General features: G+C 39.2%; 1 protein-coding gene across 1 annotated transcript in view; it reads right to left on the reverse strand.

Annotated features, from left to right (window-relative positions):
- Scaper (S-phase cyclin A associated protein in the ER) overlaps positions 1-20531 on the reverse strand; it is a 484560-nt gene that overhangs the window by 352679 nt on the left and 111350 nt on the right. The window contains 1 exon segment of the mRNA XM_047539576.1: positions 9893-10053. Within this exon segment, the coding sequence (XP_047395532.1) occupies positions 9893-10053 (161 nt within the window).

Here is a 20531-nt window from a genome sequence, read left to right on the forward strand (position 1 = left end):
CCCTTTCTGATTCCACACATAATTATTTTCCAATATTCCAAAAATTTCAGAATTGTATAGCTATTGTTACTGTAATTTATTTCTAATTTAATCCCACTGTGATCAATGACAAATAGAGTACATCACCTGAAACCTGCTGAGGCTGGTCTAATGGCTCAGCACGTTTTAGCTTCAGTGAAAGTTCCATGTGTACTTGAGTATGTATTTGGATTTACAGTTCCATCAATGACAGAGTACCTTGTATGAAAACTGGCTCTCTTCCTGCCAATAAAAACCATAAAAGCTAGACAAAATATATAAATGAACTGTTTAAAGGCTGTGGAAAGCAACCAATATAAGCAAGTTTTAAGAAACTACAATTCCTGGGAAATAGGAATAACAACAATCAGACTCCACAATTCACCCTAACATTTTGCTTGAAGACATTTGGAATTCAGAAAGCAGGGGAAATGAATCCTTGAAAAAACCAGCATTCCCAACTGGCTGAAACAGATATAGGAGTTCAGGAAGTGTAAAGCAACTGGGACTTCAGGGGCAAAAATCTTAAGAGAATGGGGGTAGCGGGTACTGTAAGGAAATGAGCCAAAAAATCTGCATTCAATCTCCCCTAACATGCCTGACAACTGCTCGGCTTTGCATATACAGGGCAAAACTCCAAGAAACCTAGCAGAAAGCAACAGCTGGGAAGCTAATGAGCAGAACAGATTTTACAACAATTATATAGTGCTAAAGAAACAAAAGTTGGAATCCAGGGATGTAATGGGCTTTGCAAATATCCTAGATTTTCAGCTGAGACTCCAAAAGGAGAAAGAACAAAACTAAAATACATCATCCTTAATAAAATCACAAACCAAACCTTGACAGGATTAGGATGGTTTGATGGTTTGATTGTACTCTACAATCTTGCCAGACACACACTCCCACCCCTGCATGCAAGAAAAACAACACACACACACACACACACACACACTTTTAAAAAGAGGGTTCTATAATTTCAATTATGTACCGTTAAATATCCAATTAAAAATTGTGAGATACGCTGAAGAAAAACAAGGTGAAATAATTGAAAACCTACCAGAAATGTTTTTAAAGTAAACCCACAGGTTATTCATTTTATTTCCAACTCTTAGATGTTTTTAAAAAGCTGTATATGATAAATACATTCAAGAAAATATGAAAAGATGGAGACTATCAGCAGACACTAGAGATGACTCATTTATTTCATAGTTATCAGTTTTGAAGACCAGCATCTTATGATCTATGTCAAATCTGGATGTGCTCCTCAGGTATGGGTTTTCTTGATTTAAAAACATGGGTGTCAGGTGGAAGAAGAGGGCTGGAGTGGGGAGTGAAGATGAGGGTTCTCAACATTAACTTTTTGAGAGTCTTTCACTTTCCCCCGTTATAAATACTCTACTCTCACCTTCTAATGTGTCTGGTCCCTGGGGTCAAATACCATCTTTTCTACCACCTCTAGAAAATAAACCTCCAATATTCTTCTGGGGTGAGAATGGTATAGTCCTGCTACAATTCAGATTAAAGAGAGGAGGGTTCAGGATACTAAACTCCTTAGAGTACCACCCTTCCATTACCACACTTTCAGAAATAAATATACCACCAATTTTCCAACTTCGGGGTATTTTGTGATTACTTTTCAGTTTTGACCCTTTTTTGCACCTTAGGATTCAGCTAGTTCACTGAAATTCTGTTACAAGTGATCTTTCTCCTTTCCAGCTTCCCAAGAATCTGTTCATCTCACCTTTTCTCCTTTTTCTTAAGTTGAATTTTTAAATCCTTGTATACCATTTTAGCTGGGGTTGAGGGTAAACAAATTAAAGGCATATGGTCAAACATCTTCAACTAGAATTATTTTACAGCCTATAGTTACAAACTTTAATATTATAGCTACCATTATTACCAATTACTTGAAGTATATGCCATAATTCACTGAGCATAACAATGCCCTAAAACCCCAAAATTAAAAGTGAACGTGTTCTAAAACAAAATTTCCCAATACCAAAAAACAGGGGTTCTTTAAGCACATATTATCTATCAATTCATTTCAACCAAATGGATTACTCATGAATAATCTAAAAGTACTCATTTAAACAAAGCCATCTGCGCTAATACTATGTAATTCCTTTAAGACTTTTTGTAATTTTGATTTTATAACCCATTTCTCACAGAAATTAGAGAATATTGATTTCATATTTTCCTACCTTTTTCTTAAAAAAAAAACTACTATGTTTCAATGTGGTTTGTCCCCCAAAGGTTCATGTGGTTGAGGTCTGGTCCTCAGTGTGGCAGTATTAAGATGGTAGAAACTTAAGAAATAGGGCCTTAATGGAGGTGATTAGGTCACTAGGGGTACTGCCCTTGAAAAAGATTAAGGTAGTTCTAGTGGGATCCCAGGTGGTTCCCATGAGACTGAGTTGTTAAAAAAGAAAGAACCTGATACCTGCACTGCTCTCTAGCATGCTGTCTCACTACACAATCACTTTTACTACCACCATGTTGATACTATTCACCATAAGGCCCTCTTTAGAGGCCAAACTAATGAGGTCACCCAACCTTGAACTTTTCAGTCTCTTGTGAGCTAAATAAATCTCTTTGTAATCTACCCAGTACTTCATTACAGCAACAGAAAACAGACTAATACAGAATTTTTGCCTACTGGCAATTTGCTATGACTCAGCCTATATGAAGAAACCAACAAAATGTTGGGTGAAAGTAAGAAATATTATCTGAAATAAGTCAATATAACTTACTGATACCAAAATCCAATAACAAATCAAAGTATATGCATAATACAAAGATAGCAATGCCTTTGTTATGTGAAACAAAATACGTCCTTCTCAACCAAAAAGTTTCAAAGGGCTCTTCCATTGAAGGAAAAAAATAGCAGTTTCTCAAGTTCTCCTTTACTTAAAACAAACCCATTACTACTGATTATCATGCTCATGACCCAGTCTCTGAAGACATTAAAAAAGGGGGCAATCCAAGATAGCGGACTAGAGGGTGACTGCATCTCCAGTCACTCCAGAACCCAGGATTCAAGAAGGGGAGACATTGAGAGACTCGGACTAAAATAGAGCCACGGGTGACTCTCGCCCACCGGGTAAAGCTCGGCCTGGGCGGCAGGCCCGAATACAGGTGGGTTATCGGAACAGGGCAGGGCAGCTAGAGTCTCCACAGGCAGCCCTGTGCACTCCGGAGGTGAGCCCCTGCCACACAGCCAGCTTCTCCAGCTTCTCGGAGCAGGTTCCCCAGTGAGAGTCTTTCTGATCAGAACCAGCTACAAGTCCCGGAACCAGCGCGGCGTGCTCCGGCCCGCAAGCAGCTTCGCGGATGAGGACAGGGCAGCCAGGGACTTCGCCAAGCAGCCCGGCCCCCTGCGGCGGGAAGCGCCTTTCAAGGTTAGCTTCTCAGAGCAGACGACCCAGTGAGAGCCTTTCTACATAGAGCCAGCCACAAGTCCCCAAGCCAACGGAGAGCTTTGACCCGCAAACAGCCTCTGGGATCAGGGCAGGGTAGCCAGAGACTTCTCCAGGTGGCCCTGCCCCCTCCGGCCGCAGGCTCTTTCCACGGGGTGATCCAAGATGGCAGACGAGAGGGTGACTGCATCTCCAGTCACTCCAGAACCCAGGACTCAAGAAGGGGAGGCATTGAGAGACTCGGACTAAAATAGAGCCACGGGGTGAGTCTCCCCCACTGGGTGAAGCTCCGCCTGGGAGACAGGCACAGATAGGGGTAGCTTATCAGAGCAGGGCAGGGTAGCTAGAGTCTTCCCCAGGTAGCCTTGCGCACTCCGGCAGTGGGCTACTCCCACACGGCCAGCTGCGCAGTGCAGGCCCGCAGTGAGTGCCTTTCCGCACAGAGCCAGCTCCAAGCCCTGGAACCAGTAGGGGGCTAGGGGCAGCTTTCTTCGGAAGCACTGCATTATCAAGTTCCTCCAACACTTCAGGCTACTGAAGGCTGGGAGGTAATACACTGGAAATCTACTGGGACACTATAAGCCAATAGAGGAAATCTGCAATATCTCAGGGTCCCACTGACATCTGACCAATATGAGAAAACAAGGGAAGAAAATGTTCCAAACAAACCTAGATACTAAATCAATAAAACCCAATGACAGCACAGCAGAAGAAATGTCAGTAAGGGAGTTGAGAATGTACATAATTAAAACAATCAGGGAAGCTAATGAGGAGATGAAAGAGCAAATGCAGGCATTGAAGGAGGAGATGAAAGAGCAAATGCAGGCATTAAATGATCGCACCAATCAACAGTTAAAAGACCAAATACAGGAAGCAAGAGATCATTTCAATAAAGAGTTAGAGATACTGGAAAAAAAACAAACTGAAATCCTTGAAATGAAGGAAACAATAAACCAAGTTAAAAACTCCATAGAAAGCAAACCAATAGGATAGAACACCTGGAAGACAGAACCTCAGACACTGAAGACAAAATATTTAATCTTGAAAACAAAGTTGGCCAAACAGAGAAGATGGTAAGAAATCATGAACAGAATCTACAAGAATTATGGAATATCATGAAAACGCCAAATTTAAGAATTATTAGGATTGAGGAAGGCTTAGAGAAACAAACCAAAGGAATGAACAATCTATTCAATGAAATAATATCAGAAAATTTCCCAAATCTGAAGAACGAAATGGAAAATCAAGTACAAGAGGCTTATAGGACTCCAAATATACAAAATTACAACAGACCCACACCAAGGCACATTATTATGAAAATACCTAACATACAAAATAAAGACAGAATTTTAAAGGCCACGAGAGAAAAGAATCAAATTACATTCAGGGGGGAACCAATAAGAATATCAGCAGATTTTTCAATCCAGACCCTAAAAGCTAGAAGGGCCTGGAACAACATTTTTCAAGCCCTGAAAGAAAACCGATGCCAACCAAGAATCTTATACCCAGCAAAACTTACTTTCAGATTTGACGACGAAATAAGATCCTTCCATGATAAACAAAAGCTAAAGGAATTTACAAAAAGAAAGCCAGCATTACAGAACATTCTCAGCAAAATATTCCATGAGGAAGAGATGAAAAACAACGATGCAAACCAGCAACGGGAGGAACTAGCCTAAAGGAATAGCCAAATGAAGGAGAAACCAAATCATGTCAAAAAACAAATATGAGTCAAATGACTGGGAATACAAATCATATCACAATAATAACCCTGAATGTTAATGGCCTGAACTCATCAATCAAAAGACATAGACTGGCAGATTGGATTAAAAAGAAAAATCCAACAATATGCTGCCTGCAAGAGACTCATCTCATAGAAAGAGATACCCATAGACTAAAGGTGAAAGGATGGGGAAAAACATATCATGCACATGGACACAGCACAAAAGCTGGAGTATCCAACTTCATTTCAGATTATGTGGACTTCAAGCCACAACTAGTCAGAAGGGATAAAGAAGGACATTACATGCTGCTTAAGGGAAGCATAAATCAGCAAGACATAACAATCAAAAATATCTATGCCCCGAACATTGGCTCATCCACGTACGTCAAACAAATCCTTCTCAATTCCAGAAATCAAATAGACCACAACACAATAATACTAGGCAATTTTAACACACCTCTAGACCACTGGATAGATCTTCCAAACAAAAATTGAAAAGAGAAACCATAGATCTCAATAACACAATCAACAATTTAGACTTAACCGACATATACAGAATATACCATCCAACAAAGAACGAATACACTTTCTTCTCAGCAGCACATGGATCCTTCTCTAAAATAGACCATATTTTATGCCACAAAGCTACTGTTAGCAAATACAAGAAGATAGAGATACTACCTTGTACTCTATCAGATCATAATGGATTGAAATTAGAAATAAATGACAGAATAAAAAACAGAAACTTCTCCAATAGCTGGAGATTAAATAATACACTATTATATGATGAATGAATAACAGAAGACATCAGGAGGGAAATAAAAAAATTCTTAGAAGTAAACGAGAACAAAGACACATCATATCAAAATCTCTGGGACACTATGAAAGCAGTACTTAGAGGAAGATTTATTTCATGGGGCGCATTCAACAAAAGAAGTAGAAATCAACAAATGAACGACTTAACACTACAGCTAAAGCCCTAGAAAAAGAAGAGCAGACCAATACCAAAAGTAGAAGAAGACAGGAAATAGTTAAAATCAGAGCCGAAATCAACGAAATTGAAACAAAAGAAACAATTGGAAAAATTAACAAAATAAATAGTTAGTTCTTTGAAAAAATAAACAAAATTGATAAACCTTTAGCCACACTAACAAAGAGAAAGAGGGAGAAAACTCAAATTACTAAAATTCGGAATGAACAAGGAAACATCACAACAGACACGAGTGAAATACAAAACAGAATTAGAAGCTATTTTGAAAATCTATACTCTAGCAAAACAGAAAACCTCGAAGACATCAACAAGTTTCTAGAGACATATGAATTACCTAAACTGAACAAGGAGGACATAAACAACTTAAATAAATCAATTTCAAGCAATGAAATAGAAGAGGTCATCAAAAGCCTACCAACAAAGAAAAGTCCAGGACCAGATGGGTTCTCAGCCGAGTTCTACAAAACCTTTAAAGAAGAGCTCATTCCAATACTCCTCAAAGTATTCCATGCAATAGAAGAGGAGGGCACCCTCCCAAACTAGTTCTATGAAGCCATATCACCCTGATACCTAAACCAGACAGAGACACACCGAGGAAAGAAAATTTCAGACCAATATCCTTAATGAACATCGACGCAAAAATTCTCAACAAAATTTTAGCAAATCGCATACAAAAATATATTAAAAAGACACTGCACCACGATCAAGTGAAGTTTATCCCAGGGATGCAAGGTTGGTTCAACATCAGGAAATCAATAAATGTCATTCACCATATTAACAGACTTAAAGTTAAGAATCACATGTTTATTTCAATAGATGCAGAAAAAGCATTTGATAAAATACAGCATCCCTTCATGCTCAAAACACTAGAAAAAATTGGGGTAGTGGGAACATTCTTTAACATTATAAAGGCCATCTACGCTAAGCCCATGGCTAATATCATTCTAAATGGTGAAAAACTGAAAGCGTTCCCCCTAAAAACTGGAACAAGGCAGGGATGCCCTCTTTCACCACTTCTATTCAACATCGTCCTTGAGACTCTAGCCAGAGCAATTAGATAAACCAAAGAAATTAACGGGATACGAAGTGGAAAAGAAGAACTCAAACTATCCCTGTTCGCTGATGACAAGATTATATATTTAGAGGAACCTGGAAATTCCACCAGAAAACTTTTAGAACTCATAAGTGAATTCAGTAAAGTAGCAGGTTACAAGATCAATGCTCATAAATCCAATGCATTTTTATACATAAGTGATGAATCTTCAGAAAGAGAAATTAGGAAAACTACCCCATTCACAATAGCATCGAAAAAAATAAAATACTTGGGAATCAATCTCACAAAAGAGGTGAAAGACCTCTACAATGAGAACTACAGAACACTAAAGAAAGAAATTCAAGAAAACCTTAGAAGATGGAAAGATCTCCCATGTTCTTGGATAGGAAGAATTAATATTGTCAAAATGGCTATACTACCTAAAGTGCTATACAGATTCAATGCAATTCCAATTAAAATCCCAATGATGTACCTTGCAGAAATAGAGCAAGCAATTATGAAATTCATCTGGAAGAATAAAAAACCTAGAATAGCTAAAGCAATCCTCAGTAGCAAGAGCGAAGCAGTGGGTATCGCAATACCAGATCTTCAACTCTACTACAAAGCAATAGTAACAAAAACGGCATGGTATTGGTACCAAAATAGACAGGTAGATCAATGGTACAGAATAGAGGACATGGAAACAAACCCAAATAAATACAATTTTCTCATACTAGACAAAGGGTCCAAAAATATGCAATGGAGAAAAGATAGCCTCTTCAACAAATGGTGCTGGGAAAACTGAAAACCATATGCAACAGAATGAAATTAAACCCCTATCTCTCACCCTGCACAAAACTCAACTCAAAATGGATCAAGGACCTCGGAATCAGACAAGAGACCCTGCATCTTATAGAAGAAAAAGTAGGTCCAAACCTTCAACTTGTTGGCTTAGGATCAGACTTCCTTAACAGGACTCCCATAGCACAAGAAATAAAAGCAAGAATCAACAACTGGGATAGATTCAAACTAAAAAGCTTTCTCTCAGCAAAGGAAACTCTCAGTAATGTGAAGAGAGAGCCTACAGAGTGGGAGAATATCTTTGCCAACCATACTTCAGAAAGAGTGCTAATTTCCAGAATCTATAAAGAACTCAAAAAACTCTACACCAAGAATGCAAATAATCCAATCGACAAATGGGCTAAGGAAATGAACAGACACTTCACAGAAGAAGATGTACAAGCAATCAACAGATATATGAAAAAATGTTCAACATCTCTAGTAATAAGAGAAATGCAAATCAAAACTACCCTAAGATTTCATCTCACCCCAATTAGAATGGCGATTATCAAGAATTCAAGCAACAATAGGTGTTGGAGAGGATGTGGGGGAAAAGGAACACTCATACATTGCTGGTGGGGTTGCAAATTAGTGCAGCCACTCTGGAAAGCAGTGTGGAGATTCCTCAGAAAGCTTGGAATGGAAACACCATTTGGCCCAGCTATCCCACTCCTTGGCCTATACCCAAAGGACTTAAAATCAGCAAACTACAGAGATACAGCCACATCAGTGTTCATAGCTGCTCAATTCACCATAGCCAGATTGTGGAACCAACCTAGATGCCCTTCAGTTGATGAATGGATAAAGAAACTGTGGCATATATATATACAATGGAATATTACTCCGCAATGAAGAATGATAAAATTATGGCATTTGCAGGCAAATGGATGAAATTGGAGAATATCATGCTAAGTGAGATAAGCCAATCTCAAAAAACTAAAGGACGAATGATCTCGCTGATAAGCGGATGAGGACATATAATGGGGGGTGAGAGGGGTTAGTGTTAGGGTAGGGTTAGGTTTAGGGTTAGGGATAAGGAGTGTGGTAAGAATGAAGGAAAGAAGGACTGTATAGAGGGAAAGAGGGTTGGGAGCGGTGGGGGGAAGGGAAAAAAATAATGAATCAAACATCATTGCCCTATGTAAATTTATGATTACACAAATGGTATGCCTTGACTCCATGTACAAATAGAGAAACAACATGTATCCCATTTGTATACAATAATAATAAAAAAAATCTAAAAAAAAAAATTAAAAAAAAATCCATGGGTTTCCATAGAAAAAGATTTTATGAAGGAAATTCTTATGGGATAATTTGTCCCAGGGGCACCCTTATAATAACACACCATGTATTTATTTATGTTTCTTAATTATTCTGATAGTATAAAGAATAAATGTTTGATCAAAGATAAGCAGATTATTTTGAAGCACCAAAATAAACAAATATTAAAGAGCTGAAATTATAATATGCTACTTTAAGGAGTATATTCTTCCATAGAATGGAACAGACTTATTTTTTTAATTTGGTAAATTATCACATAAATAAACTAACAAAGATATCATTCCCCTTAAAGTTTACACAGGGCAAACTTAAAAGTAGAATGATCTCCACTGGCTAACATACTGTGCTAAAGGACATTTTTGTGGTGCTGGCAACTTTTTTCCCCCAGTGCTGGTGATGCAACCAAGGCTTTATACACATTAGGCAAGCTCTATATTGATACACCACAGCCCCTATTTTACAGTGTACTATCACACAGATGATGCCAAAGGATAAATACATAATTCCAATGAGACTAATTTTAAGTCGTATAAGTATATTTGAATATTTATCTATATACCACATAAAAAACCTAATTCAAGGTCACTTGCCATTTTTGCGGGAAGTCTTCTGCACTGCCATTGGTGGGCAAGGCTGAGCAGGTGCTACATCTGAAGAATTGGTAGAAACTGTATGATGAGCCTTTACTTTGTCAGCCCAACTGACACCTGTGGGAGCCACACGTGGAGAAGCTACTGTGCCAGGAGAACCCCTATGGAGAAAAATAAATGAATCTAATGAATTAAATATGAAAGTAATGATTTTAAATACATACTGAATATATTACATTTTAAACTAATTATGTGCACATACCTATAACATTATCACAGATATTTAAGGTAACTAAATTCATAGATTTATTTTGATCTAAATGAATAATTCAGCTAGAGACACCACCTTGAGAGCTGGAAATTCCTTCCTTCAACAGCAGAAGAATTTAAATACACAGCCACTACCCAACGTTCACCCAACATTACCTTGCAGACTGCCTGCAGACCACCTGCAGATAGGTAGCTGCCCACTGTTGCCTGGAAGTCCATTGTCACAGTACCCACAGTTCTAGTTACATGGGGCCACCCTCATCTTGGGACACCGGCCAGGGTCTATAGGTTTGCCGCTGCCACTGCTGCTATCCCAGGGCACAGTTACCCAATCAGGTCCTGAAGATATACTGGAGTACCTGCAGGATGCACCTGAGATCTTTCTGCTAGATGTGTTTAGTGGCCGCCATCTGGCTGCCTCTTTGCAGGGTCGCTCCTTTGTGTGAGGGCTTCCCTGGTGGTCTCTCTGCAAGTTCAAAGGGCACTGAGATCTTGGGACTGCAGCAAGGCAGAGCCTTGGGAAGTGGAAGCCCAGGTTCAGCAGATTGCAGCTGGGTTTGTGTGGGCCAGTCTGGGTCTGGCAAGCCAACGGAAAGCCAGAGACTAGGGGCAGTTCACCAGGGAGAGCACAGGATGGAGAAAACCGGGCTCTCTCCAGCTCAATGAGTCCTGAAGTATACAGGGATGGAAGGAGCCAGTTACAACGGGAGGGAGACTGGAAGAGGGTATGAGGGTATCTTGCTATCGGCTCACCCACCCAACCAGTCTGGCACCCATGGAACTAGAGCTAACATCAAACTTCAGAAAACCCTACCTATCAGCAGAGAGAGAAGTCAAGAAAATTTCTGAAAGTCAACAGAAACAATCATTCAATTTTCCATTGAAACTTACTTCCTTTTTTTTTTTTAAATCTGTATATATTTTTTCGCTCACCTGTCTCCCTGAATTCTCTTTCTCATTTCTCTCATACTAACAGCCAACCTCTATTAATTCCTCCCTCACTCTTACTATATATTTTTACCTCTATCTTCTCTCCTCCCTCATAAACATCACATCTTACACTACTTCTGTTCCGTCACTGTCCATCATTTGGAACAGTAAACCCTTTTAGTAAACTTACTGCTTATATTGTAGACAATAATTGAATATATCATTTTTGTTTATTGCAACAAAACTGCAGACCCCTTAATAGAAGCCATTTGGTTTAAGGCTGTATATTGTTTGCATTGGGAACTGATAATATTGGTCTTCCCCTTAAAGGTGAGGTACTGGAAGCCTTCAGGGCCACTATAAGACTACAGTAGAAACCGTACTGCTTCTGATCCATAACAGTAGATGAGAAGACACAAAAATAACATGAAAAAACAAGGGAACAAAGTGCCTCAAACAAATCAAGATGTTCTAACAACAGACTCCTTAGACAATACAGTAGAAGACATGTCAGAGAAGGAGTTTAGAAAATACATAATCAGACTGATCTTCAAAATAAAGGATGGCTTCAGAGAGAAAATACAGGAAGTGAAAGATCACTTCAATAAAGAGGGAGAAATTATAATAAAGAATCAAGCAGATATCCTCAAAATAAAGGAAACAATAAACAAAATTAAAAATTTAATGGAAGGTATCACCAATAGACTAGACCACATAGAAGACAGAACCTCAAACAATGAAGACCAAAATACATACTCTTGAAAATAAAGTCAGCCACACAGAGATGGTAAGAAACCATGAAGAAAGTTCCAAGAAATATAGGATAACATAAAAAGACCAATTTAAGATGTACTGGAATAGGAGGAGGCATGGAGATAAAAAACCAAGGAATGTACAATCTTTTCAATGAAATAATACCAGAAAATTTCCCAAATCTGAAGAACCAACTGGAAAAATCAACTACAAGAGGCTTACAGGACCCCAAATGTACAAAATTACAGCAGACCCGTACCACGCCACCTTCTAATGAGAATGACTAACATACAGAATAAGCATAGAATTTTAAAGGCTGTTAAAAGAATTCATGAACCCCAAGTAGAATTACAAAGAATACTCAAAGATAAACTTCATACAAAGGAGCCAAAAAACAATTCTCAAAGCCCACAGAGGAAGTTCAATAGAAGAATAATCCACTAAATGAGAATCAAGATGAGATAAAATGTAGCAAAAAAAAAAAAAAAAAAAAAAAAAACCAAAATGGCAGAAAACCACAAACATATATCCATACTAATGCTGAATGTTAATGGTCTCAACTTGCCAATTAAAAGACACAGATTAGTAGAATGGATCAAAAAACAAAATTCAACTATATGCTCTTTATAAAGACCCATCTTATAGGCAAAAACACCCACAGGCTGAAGTAAAAGAATGGCAAAAAAATATTCAAGGCATATGGTCCAAGAAAATAGGAATAGCTATTCTAATATCCGACAAAATAGATTTCAAGCAAAAATCAATCAGAAGAGACAAAGAAGGCCATTACATCCTAATACAAAGAACAATCCAACAAGAAGTTATAACCTAGTAAATATTTATGTCCCAAATTTCAATGCAACCAAGTACATGGAAAAAATATTCCATAACATTAAATTCCATATACACTTCAACACAATAATGCTGGAGGGTTTCAATATACCCTGTCACCAATGGACGGTCATCAAAATAAAAAATTACAAAGATATCTCCAACCTAAACAACACTAAAGAGCAAATGGACCTAATAGACATCTACAGAATATTCCACCCCAAAATGGCTAAATTTACCTCCTCCTTAGCTGCACACACAACTTTTTCCAAACAGATCATATCCTAGAACACAAAGCAAGTCTCAGCAGATATAAAAATTGATATAATCCCATGTATCCAATAATATCATAATAGAATGAAGCTAGAAATTAACAGCAAGAAAAATAATAGAAACCACATGAACACATGGAAAACGAATAATACTCTCTTAAATGAAGAATGGATCAAAGAAGAAATGACAACAGGAATCAAGAAATTCTTAGAAACAAACAAGAACAAAGATACAATATATCAAAATCTAAGACCGTATGAAAGCAGTTCTAAGAGGCAAATTTATAACCCTGAGTGCCTATATTAAAAAATTATAAAGATCCCAAGTAAATAAGCTTATGTTCCACCTCAAGGTCTCAGAAGACAAGAACAAACTAACCCTGAAACCAAGAGAAGACAGGAAACTGGAGCTAAAATCAAAGAAATTAAAAATAAGAAAACAATATACAGGATCAATGTAATGGAGACTGGACTATTGGAAAAGACACATAAAACTGACAAATCCTCAGCCAAAGTAACCAAAAGAAAAGAATGAGAAGAAGCAAATCAACAAGATCACAGATGAAAAAGGAGGTATCACCACAGACTCCTCTGAAATCCAGAAGATTATCAGATCCTATTTTGAATATTTATACTCCTGATGCAGACCAGGTACCACCCCACACCATAATTGTAACATATAAACTTCTCCAGGGACCCCCACCATAATTAAGCTTCTTGTCAGCAAGATTTTACAAAGAGTGCCAACAGGATTTCACAAGAGTTCTGCAGAGAGCTCAACTGTGATCTGAAGCTTCCTCTTTCTTATAAATGCCAGGTTTGCAGAAAAAAAGATGTGACAGACTATCTCAAAGAGAGCTTGTTGTGCAAAAAGTTACTATCTCTGTTGTCTTTGATAAAAACTTGGGAAAACTCTGTCTGACCTAAGATATGGGACAAAGAGTAACTGTCATGTAACTACCCCACTGAACATAAATCTCAAAGAATTTCAGACTTGGGATCCAGAGATTTTTAGGCATTAGCCCTCAGGACTGCTACAGATTAAACAAACCTGCTTCCTGAAAATTCCTCAGGTGTCCAGCCTCATTTGTCCTACATTACTCCAATAAAATGGAAAATCTGGGCAATATGTACAAATTTCTGGACTCATGACCTGTGCAATTTGAACCAATAAGATACAGAAATCCTAAACAGACCAATATCAAGTAATGAAATTGAAACAGCAATTAAATGCCTTCCAAACTGAAAAGCCCTAGACCCAAAAGATTCTCAGCTAAGTTCTATTAGAACTTTCCAGAAAAAACACCAGTCTTTCTCAAATTAGTACACAAAACTGAAGGAAGTGAGCAGTCCCAAGTATTTTTTATGAAGTTATTATAACCCTGATATCAACCCAGACAAAGACACCTCAAGGAAAGAAAACTACCAGACAATATCCCTGATAAACACAGATGCAAAAATCCTAAATAAAATATTAGCAAACTGCATTCAAAAACAGATCAAGAAGATAATACACCACGATCAAGTGCGTTTCATTCCAGGGTTGTAAGGCTGGTTCAACATATGCAAACCAACAAATGTGATTCATCACTTAAAAACAATTAAGAAAAAACATCCTATGATCCCCTAAATGCAGAAAAGACTCTGGGTAAAATCCAACATCCATTCATATTAAAAATGCTGGAGAAGCTAGGAATCAAAGGAACTTACCTCAACATTGTAAAAGCCATTTATGACTAACCCAAAGTCAACGTGAACACTAAATGGAGAAAAAATAAAAGCATTTCCACTAAATTCAGAAATAAGATAAGGCTGTCCACTCTCATCACTCCTATTCAATACAGTCCTCAAAACATAAGCCAGAGCAATCAGGCAAGAAAAGGAAATCAAAAGGACACAAATAGGAATAAAGTCAAACTATGTATGTGTGCCAACAATATGATCCTATATCTAGTGATGTAGCCATCAGGACCCCACACACACACACCAAAGAGATCCCTCACAATAATTATAACATATAAGCTTCTCTCCTAGCCAACAAGATCTTTACAAAGAATGTCAACAGGACTTCTGCAGAGAGCTCATTGTAGTTTCAAGTTTCCTCTGTCTCATAAAAGCCAGGTTTGCAACTAGATGGTGATACAGAAAGCTTGCTGTGCAAAACTTAGAGAGCTTGTTGATATGCAAAAGTTATCATTTCTGTTTTCCTTGTAAGATTATGAAACCTCTGTCTAGCCTAAGAATATGGAACAAAGAATAACTGTCATGTGACCACCCCACTGAGTATAAATCTCAAAGAATTTCCAGACCCCAGGGCCAGAGATTTTTAGCCATGAGTCCCTCCAGATCACTGTAAATAAACAGTGGTCCCTCTGGACCAGCTTAAATAAACTTGCTTCCTGAATATTCCTTGGATATACAGTCTCATCTGTCACAGAAGATTCAAAAAACTCCACCAGAAGATATCAAAGAGCTTATAAATGAATTTAGTAAAGTAGCAGGATATAAGATCAATGCCTATAAATCAACAGCTTTCCTATACTTCAACAGTGATTCAAATGAAGAAGAAATAAGGAAAACCATTCCAATTCACAAAAACCTCAAAAAACATTGGAAACTAATCTAACCAAGGAGGTAAAAAAGCTCTACAATGAAAATTATAGAACACTAAAGAAATAAATTGAAGAACTCAGAAGACGGAAATTCTATGTTCTTGAATAGGCAGAATTAATATTGTCAAAATGGCCATAATACCAAAAGTAATACACAGGTTCAATGCAATCCCCACCAAAATACCAATGAAATTCTTCATTGGCTTGAAGCTTCCTCTTCTTGCTTTAGAAAAAGCAATCATGAAATTCGTTTGGAAAAATAAAGAGACCCAGAATAACCAAAGTAATCCCTAGCAAGAAAAGTAAAGCAGGAGGCATGACAATACCAGACCTTAAGCTATACTACAGAGACATAATAACGAAAAAGGCATGGTATTGGCACAAAAACAGACACATAGACCAATGGTACAGAATAGAAGACACAGAGACAAACTCACATAAATACACTTATCTCATACTAGACAAACATGCCAAAAACATACACTGGAGAAAAGATAGCCTCTTCAACAAATGGTGCTGAGAAAACGGGAAATTTATGTGTAACAAAATAAAATTAAACCCCCATCTCTCACCCTGCACAAAAATCAAAGTGGATCAAGGACTTAGGCACTAGAACAGAGACCATGCACCTAAAAGAAAAGTAAGCCCAAATCTCCACCACCTTGGTTTAGAAACTGACTTCCTTAACAAGACTCCTAAAGCACATGAAATAAAACCGACAATCAATAAATAGGATGGATTCAAACTAAGAAGTTGCTTCTTAGCAAAAGAAACAATCACATGAAAAGAGAGCCTACAGGATGGGAAAAAAATCTTTACCACATGCACCTCAGATCACTAATCTCCAGGATATATAAAGAACTCAAAAAACACCCAAAAAACAAATCATCAATCAATAAATGGGCTGAGGAACTGAACAGACAATTCACAGAAGAAATATAATCGATCAACAAATATATGAAAAAAATGTTCAACATCTCTAGCAATTAGAGAAATGCAAATTATACTGAGATTTCATCTCACTGCAGTCAGAATGTCAATTATCAAGAACACAAGCAATAATAAGTGTTGGTGAGGATGTGGGGAAAAGGCACACTCATACATTGCTGGTGCAACTGCGAAGTGCTGAAACCACTATGGAAAGCAGTATGGAGTTTCCTCAGAAAATTTGGAATGGATCCACCATTTGACCCAGTTATCACACTCCTCAATTTATGCCCAAAGAACTTAAAATCAGCATACTACCAGTGACACACCATATCAATGTTTATAGCAGCTTAATTCACAATAGCTAAACTATGGAACCAACCTAGGCAGATAAAGAAAACGTGTAATACATATACACAATAGAACATTACTCAGTCTTAAAGATGAATTAAATGATGGCATTTACTGGTAAATGGATGGAATTGAAGAATATCATGCTAAGCAAAACAAGCCAATCCCCCAAAAAACAAGAGTCCAAATGTTTTCTCTGATATGTGGATGCTAATTCACAATAAGCCAGGAAGTGGGGATGATAGGGAAGAAAAGAGGTACTTTACATTAGAGGGGAGTGAAGGAAGTGGGAGGGGGTACAGGGGTGAGAATGATAGTAGAATGAATGGGACACTATTACCCTATGTGTATATATGATTACATAACCAGTGTAACTCTACATCAAATACAAGCAGAAGAATGATAAATTATTTATGTATGATGTGTCAAAATGCATTCTAGGGCCAGGAATATAGCTCAGTTGGTAGAGTGCTTGCCTCGCATGCACAAAGCCCTGGCTTCAATCCCCAGTACCGCAAAAAAACAAACAAACAAACAAAAAACCATTCTACAGGGTCAACACTCCATCATACAGGTGCAGCACAGAATTCCTTAACAAGATTCTCAAAACAAGGTAGTAGGGGAGATAGCTCAGTCGGAGAGTGCTTGCCTCGCATGCACAAGGCCCCGGGTTCGATCCACAGCACCCCAAAAAAAAAAAAAAATAGGGAGCCGGCATGGCGTGCTCCGGCCCGCAAGCAGCTTCAGGGACCAGGACAGGGCAGCCAGAGACTTCCCCAACCAGCCCGGCCCCCTTCGGAGGGAGGTGCCTTTCAAGGCTAGTTTCTCAGAGCAGACCACCCACTGAGAGCCTTTCTACATAGAGCCAGCCACAAGTCCCCGAGCCAATGGAGAGCTTCGATCCACAAACAGCCTCTGGGATCAGGGCAGGGCAGCCAGAGACTTCTCCAGGTGGCTCTGCCCACTCCGGCCACAGGCTCTTTCCAAGGGGCGATCTAAGATGGCGGACTAGAGGGTGACTGCATCTCCAGTCGCTCGAGAACCCAGGAGTTAAGAAGGGGAGGCATTGAGAGACTCGGACTAAAATAGAGCCACGGGTGAGTCTACCCACTGGGTAAAGCTCGGCCCGGGTGGCAGGCCCAGATAGAGGTAGCTTGTCGGAGCAGGGCAGGGCAGCTAGAGTCTGTCACAGGCAGCCCTGCGCACTCCGGAGGTGGGCCCCTCCCACAAGCCAGCTTCTCCAGGTTCTCGGAGCCGGCCCCCTAGTGAGAGTCTTTCTGATCAGACAAGCTCCAAGTCCCGGAGCCAGCACGGCGTGCTTCGGCCCGCAAGCGGCTTCAGGGACCAGGACAGGGCAGCCAGAGACTTCCCCAAGCAGCCCGGCTCCCTGCGGCGGGAGGCGCCTTTCAAGGTTAGCTTCTCAGAGCAGACGACCCAGTGAGAGCCTTTCTACATAGAGCCAGCCACAAGTCCCCAAGCCAACGGAGAGCTTTGACCCGCAAACAGCCTCTGGGATCAGGGCAGGGTAGCCAGAGACTTCTCCAGGTGGCCCTGCCCCCTCCGGCCGCAGGCTCTTTCCACGGGGTGATCCAAGATGGCAGACGAGAGGGTGACTGCATCTCCAGTCACTCCAGAACCCAGGACTCAAGAAGGGGAGGCATTGAGAGACTCGGACTAAAATAGAGCCACGGGGTGAGTCTCCCCCACTGGGTGAAGCTCCGCCTGGGAGACAGGCACAGATAGGGGTAGCTTATCAGAGCAGGGCAGGGTAGCTAGAGTCTTCCCCAGGTAGCCTTGCACACTCCGGCAGTGGGCTACTCCCACACGGCCAGCTGCGCAGTGCAGGCCCGCAGTGAGTGCCTTTCCGCACAGAGCCAGCTCCAAGCCCTGGAACCAGTAGGGGGCTAGGGGCAGCTTTCTTCGGAAGCACTGCATTATCAAGTTCCTCCAACACTTCAGGCTACTGAAGGCTGGGAGGTAATACACTGGAAATCTACTGGGACACTATAAGCCAATAGAGGAAATCTGCAATATCTCAGGGTCCCACTGACATCTGACCAATATGAGAAAACAAGGGAAGAAAATGTTCCAAACAAACCTAGATACTAAATCAATAAAACCCAATGACAGCACAGCAGAAGAAATGTCAGTAAGGGAGTTGAGAATGTACATAATTAAAACAATCAGGGAAGCTAATGAGGAGATGAAAGAGCAAATGCAGGCATTGAAGGAGGAGATGAAAGAGCAAATGCAGGCATTAAATGATCGCACCAATCAACAGTTAAAAGACCAAATACAGGAAGCAAGAGATCATTTCAATAAAGAGTTAGAGATACTGGAAAAAAAACAAACTGAAATCCTTGAAATGAAGGAAACAATAAACCAAGTTAAAAACTCCATAGAAAGCAAACCAATAGGATAGAACACCTGGAAGACAGAACCTCAGACACTGAAGACAAAATATTTAATCTTGAAAACAAAGTTGGCCAAACAGAGAAGATGGTAAGAAATCATGAACAGAATCTACAAGAATTATGGAATATCATGAAAACGCCAAATTTAAGAATTATTAGGATTGAGGAAGGCTTAGAGAAACAAACCAAAGGAATGAACAATCTATTCAATGAAATAATATCAGAAAATTTCCCAAATCTGAAGAACGAAATGGAAAATCAAGTACAAGAGGCTTATAGGACTCCAAATATACAAAATTACAACAGACCCACACCAAGGCACATTATTATGAAAATACCTAACATACAAAATAAAGACAGAATTTTAAAGGCCACGAGAGAAAAGAATCAAATTACATTCAGGGGGGAACCAATAAGAATATCAGCAGATTTTTCAATCCAGACCCTAAAAGCTAGAAGGGCCTGGAACAACATTTTTCAAGCCCTGAAAGAAAACCGATGCCAACCAAGAATCTTATACCCAGCAAAACTTACTTTCAGATTTGACGACGAAATAAGATCCTTCCATGATAAACAAAAGCTAAAGGAATTTACAAAAAGAAAGCCAGCATTACAGAACATTCTCAGCAAAATATTCCATGAGGAAGAGATGAAAAACAACGATGCAAACCAGCAACGGGAGGAACTAGCCTAAAGGAATAGCCAAATGAAGGAGAAACCAAATCATGTCAAAAAACAAATATGAGTCAAATGACTGGGAATACAAATCATATCACAATAATAACCCTGAATGTTAATGGCCTGAACTCATCAATCAAAAGACATAGACTGGCAGATTGGATTAAAAAGAAAAATCCAACAATATGCTGCCTGCAAGAGACTCATCTCATAGAAAGAGATACCCATAGACTAAAGGTGAAAGGATGGGGAAAAACATATCATGCACATGGACACAGCACAAAAGCTGGAGTATCCAACTTCATTTCAGATTATGTGGACTTCAAGCCACAACTAGTCAGAAGGGATAAAGAAGGACATTACATGCTGCTTAAGGGAAGCATAAATCAGCAAGACATAACAATCAAAAATATCTATGCCCCGAACATTGGCTCATCCACGTACGTCAAACAAATCCTTCTCAATTCCAGAAATCAAATAGACCACAACACAATAATACTAGGCAATTTTAACACACCTCTAGACCACTGGATAGATCTTCCAAACAAAAATTGAAAAGAGAAACCATAGATCTCAATAACACAATCAACAATTTAGACTT

This window comes from Sciurus carolinensis, chromosome 2 (genome assembly GCF_902686445.1).
Source record: "Sciurus carolinensis chromosome 2, mSciCar1.2, whole genome shotgun sequence".
Lineage (NCBI taxonomy): Eukaryota > Metazoa > Chordata > Mammalia > Rodentia > Sciuridae > Sciurus > Sciurus carolinensis.